This window comes from Ipomoea nil, unplaced genomic scaffold (genome assembly GCF_001879475.1).
Source record: "Ipomoea nil cultivar Tokyo-kokei standard unplaced genomic scaffold, Asagao_1.1 scaffold2761, whole genome shotgun sequence".
NCBI lineage: Eukaryota > Viridiplantae > Streptophyta > Magnoliopsida > Solanales > Convolvulaceae > Ipomoea > Ipomoea nil.
The window spans coordinates 1,841,718-1,846,006 of record NW_017619189.1 but is presented as its reverse complement, the minus strand read 5'-3'; the positions used below and the strand labels follow the sequence as shown (position 1 = coordinate 1,846,006).

At 38.6% G+C, this 4,289-nt stretch overlaps 1 protein-coding gene across 3 annotated transcripts; it reads left to right on the top strand.

The window, feature by feature from the left end:
- The first annotated feature begins 955 nt into the window (after window positions 1-955).
- On the top strand, window positions 956-4,067 carry LOC109156990 (phosphatidylinositol 4-kinase gamma 2-like). Of its 3 annotated transcripts, none has more exons than XM_019304874.1 (3): window positions 956-3,140; window positions 3,414-3,695; window positions 3,729-4,067. In XM_019304874.1, exons 1-3 carry the CDS (start codon window positions 1,773-1,775, stop codon window positions 3,843-3,845), a joined length of 1,767 nt encoding a protein of 588 aa, XP_019160419.1. In that variant the 5' UTR covers window positions 956-1,772; the 3' UTR covers window positions 3,846-4,067. The 3 variants fall into 3 exon arrangements, with proteins under 3 accessions (XP_019160419.1, XP_019160418.1, XP_019160417.1); XM_019304873.1 differs by having other exon boundaries at window positions 957-1,732; window positions 1,766-3,140; window positions 3,414-4,067; XM_019304872.1 differs by having other exon boundaries at window positions 957-3,140; window positions 3,414-4,067.
- The last annotated feature ends 222 nt before the right edge of the window (window positions 4,068-4,289 follow it).

Here is a 4,289-nt window from a genome sequence, read left to right as displayed (position 1 = left end):
TACTAAATAATAATATATATTAGGAAACATTGACACTTTTTCCCTTGAATGATATGTTTATAATGTTTTTTCCCATGAATTATTCATGTATTCACATTTGCCACTTCAATTATTTTAAAAGTGACGCTGTTTTCCCTTCCTATTAAATAGGTTTTTGGATAGTTAAAAATAAGGGGGAAATATGTATTTCATTTTTTTCTTCTCTTCTCCAAATTTTTTTTTGCTTAGAGAATAAGAATTCAGAATAAATACGAAAAGGAACAGACACCATTTACAAATATTATATGTATAACTTTAACCTAATGCTAGCAACAAAATTACAACTTAACCACAAACAATTCATTATTAATAAATTTGTATTTAAGTATTAATTATGTTACTAGCATTAGTTTAAAATAATAATTAAAATATTTGTAAATGATGTTTTTTTTTTTATTGCATTTATCATGATTTCTGCATATAAGCAACAATTTGTTGGAAAAGGAAAACGACTTGAAATACATGTTTTGTCCTTATTTGTAACAATCTAAAAACCTATTTAACATGGAGAGAGAAAATCGTCACTTTTAAAATATTTAAGGAGAAATTCAAGATGGGAAAAAACTACAAGCATATAATTCAAGAGAAAAAAAAAAAACTAAAAAAAGTGTTATTTCCCCAATTTCTTATCATCTGAAATTAAAATTCCATCTTCTAATATTTATAAGATTCGTGTCATCATGTGCTCCTTTATTTATTTCGATCATTCAATCATTGACATTATTTAATCGTCCATGGTGTGTATTTACCACTAGTATTAATAAAAAAAGATAAAGAGTCATATCAAACAATAGCAAAAAAATGATGGTTTGAATTTTAGAATATTATAATTTGGGGTATAACAGTAAAGTATTATGTATCCACAAAGTGATAGTTTTCAATCAAACCATAAACTTGGATGAAATTTTCAGTCAAACGCAAAATGCACACCCAACGGCTATAATTCCGGTGTGGCTTTCTTTCTCTTCAACATCTTTACCTGAGATTCAAGAACCAGGAGAATTCATCGGAACTGAAATGCCACAAGCTCAAAATTTCCTCTGTCTTTGTGGAACATCTCATTCCCAATAATTTTTATAAAGTCAGTCTCGCTTGCCCATTTACCTCTTGATTCTTTCAGTTTGTAAAGAATCCACTCTCCTTTGGGAAAACAATAAAAAAGTAGTAGAGCAACACGTCTTTTCACCCCAACATCTTCTGCATTCTGCATTCTCCCCTGGGGTGTAATTTGCTTTTCTTTTTTTTTTTTTTTTTTTTAAGTTTAATTTTTGTTTTTCATTTTGATGATTTTGGGGGGTTTTGTCAGTGATAATCTTGAAAAGCTCTCATCTTTGGAGTTTCTTGATCATACCCTCCCTCTCCCCCATTAGGGCATCTCCTGTGATGTAATCTGTCTTGGAAGACAAAGTTTGGGTCTTTCAGGCTGGTTCTTTGGATCCAAATCTGTTTCTTGTTTCAATTTTTAATTTTTTTTTTTTGGTATTTTATAGATTTTGTTTTTTGTGTGTGTTTGTGTGAATATGTTTAGCTTCATTTTTTCTCTTTAGGATTATTTTTGGGTCCAGTTTTTCTTATATTTTTGCCTATCCAATATCCATTGTTCCTATATATATTTGTTAAATTGTTTATTGGAGATAGGAACCTTGTAGGCAATAAGATAAGAGGAGAAAGGGATCCTTGAAGAATTTATAAGGGTAAAAGTTAAGGCTATATAGAAAGAAAGAAGCTTCACAATGTCTGCTGTGGATTTGGCTTTGTCTAGTCCTTTTGAAGAAGAGTCAGTGAGGTCTAGCAGGCACAGCAATGGCACGAACGAGTCGATTGTGATTTATATAACGGTGGGTGGTTTCGTGATTCCCATGCGTGTTTTGAAGTGTGATTCCATAGCTTCAGTGAAGCTGAGGATACAAACATGCCAAGGGTTTGTAGTGAAGAGACAGAAGCTAGTTTTTGGAGGGAGGGAGCTGTCCAGGAATGATTGTTTGGTGAAGGACTATGGTGTTGTGAATGGGAATGTTGTGCACCTCATTCTTAAGCTCTCTCATCTCCTTATCATCAATGTTAGCACCACTTGTGGGAAGGATTTTGAGTTCCATGTTGATAGGCATCAGAATGTTGGGTATCTCAAGCGAAAGATTGCCAAGGAAGGGAAAGGGTATTTCGATCTCGAGGATAAGGATCTTTTCTGTAATGGCGAGAAGCTTGAGGACTTGAGGCTCATTGATGATATCAATAAGAACACTGCTGATGCTGTGGTTCACTTGGTAGTTGAGAAATCGGCTAAGGTTTGGGCGAAGCCCGTTGATAGGGACGTTGAGCTGTCTGTTGTTGCAGCTAATTCGAATTCGAATTGGAACGAGAAGAAGCCAGAAGTTACCAGAGAGCCTACCCGAGATCTCCAAGCTTTGTCCAGAAACAAGTCCTCCCCACATGGAGGAGATGTCCTTTTGGAGCCAATTATTGTGAATCCAAAGGTTAAATTGGCTCAGTCTTTGTGGGATATAATGGATTCTGCACTTGATGGGTTGGTGAAAGGCAAAACGCCTATTAGATCGTCTGAAGGCACCGGGGGAACCTACCTTATGTTGGATGGATCAGGGAAAAAGTATGTTGCTGTGTTTAAGCCTATCGACGAGGAACCGTTGGCTGTGAATAACCCTCGGGAGCTACCTTTGTCATCAACCGGTGAGGGGCTCAAGAGGGGAACCAGAGTCGGGGAAGGTGCCTTTAGGGAGGTTGCAGCCTTTTTACTCGACCATCCAAAGACCGGCCCTCGCTCAGGCGGGGAGATTGGGTTCTCCGGGGTGCCTCCCACAGTCATGGTTCAGTGCTTGCACAATGGCTTTCACTACCCGGATGGATTCCAGTGGTCACCCGAGAACATCAAAATCGGTTCACTCCAGTTGTTCAAGAGTAACTATGGGAATTGCGAGGACATTGGACCTCAGGATTTCCCGGTCGAGGAGGTGCACAAGATCTGCATCTTGGATATTAGAACTGCCAATGCAGATAGGCATGCCGGGAACATTCTCGTCAGCAAAGGTGAAGACGCCCGCACTTTGCTTACACCAATCGATCACGGCTACTGCTTGCCCGAGAAAGTAAGCCCCCCCCCCCCCCCCCCCCCCCCCCTTTTATCTTACATCTATTTGATGCATATGGTAATTGAAAATACTGCATTGTAACAGAATCAATAGTTTATGAACAGATACTGCATTGTAACAGAATCAGTAGTTTATGAACAGATACTGCATTGTAACAGTATGAACAGATACTGCATTGTAACAGAGTTAGTAGTTATGAACAGATACTGCATTGTAACAGAGTCAGTCAGTAGTAATAATATGTGAGTTTGGTTCCACATTTTTGTGCAGTTTGAAGATTGCACATTTGATTGGCTGTACTGGCCACAAGCCCGGAAGCCATTCTCAGCAGAGGCGATCGAGTACATAAAGACGCTGGACGCTGAGGAAGACATTGCACTTCTGAGATTCCACGGGTGGGAGCTGTCGTTGGAATGTGCTCGAGTGCTGCGTATCTCCACCATGCTATTGAAAAAAGGGGCAGAGAGAGGACTGAATCCTTTCGCAATTGGGAGCATGATGTGCAGGGAGAACCTGAACAAGGAATCCTCGATTGAGGAGATAGTTCGCGAGGCTCAAGAGTTGGAGTCCATGGAGTCGATGGCTGCTCGGGGCAGTAAGAGTGAAACTGAATTTCTTCAGACTGTGTCGGAGCTCATGGATGTCCGGCTCGAGAGCCTATTGAAGAAGGATGATGATGTTGATAAGTATGGTAAAAAGTAATATATGTGTGTATAGAAGAAGAGAGAATGGCCAGTGAAGTCCATAGATGGACAGAAGGGTCCTAATATATAGTGATTATAGGTGGATGATCAACTCTTTTGTGTGTGGTCTGAAGCCCCCTTTTTTCTCCCCTTTTTGGATCAACTTTCTCACACTATGTGACTCTTTGATATGTTTAAGGGAGAGAAGTTGGATAATAAGTAAAAATAAAGTTTGGTTAGATATGGATTCTCCTTCCTTATCTGCTCTTCTCTTCTTAGTATCATTATCCAATTTCTGCAAATTCTCTTCTATAAAACTTAGCCACATTTTGGGAACAAGGAGACTTAGAATTAACCATATGATAATAACATTTATTTGGAGTCTGGAGATGTTATAGTATTAGGGCCCCAATGCTCCAACATTGTCTACTCTCATAATAGAATACGCCCAAAGGCTTAATAA

Excerpts from the sequence above, each read along its gene's own strand:
- LOC109156990 (XM_019304873.1), top strand. The coding sequence starts at position 1,773 with ATGTCTGCTGTGGATTTGGCTTTGTCTAGTCCTTTTGAAGAAGAGTCA. Across the intron at positions 3,141-3,413 it reads GCTACTGCTTGCCCGAGAAA|TTTGAAGATTGCACATTTGA; the intron begins GTAAGCCCCCCC and ends ATTTTTGTGCAG.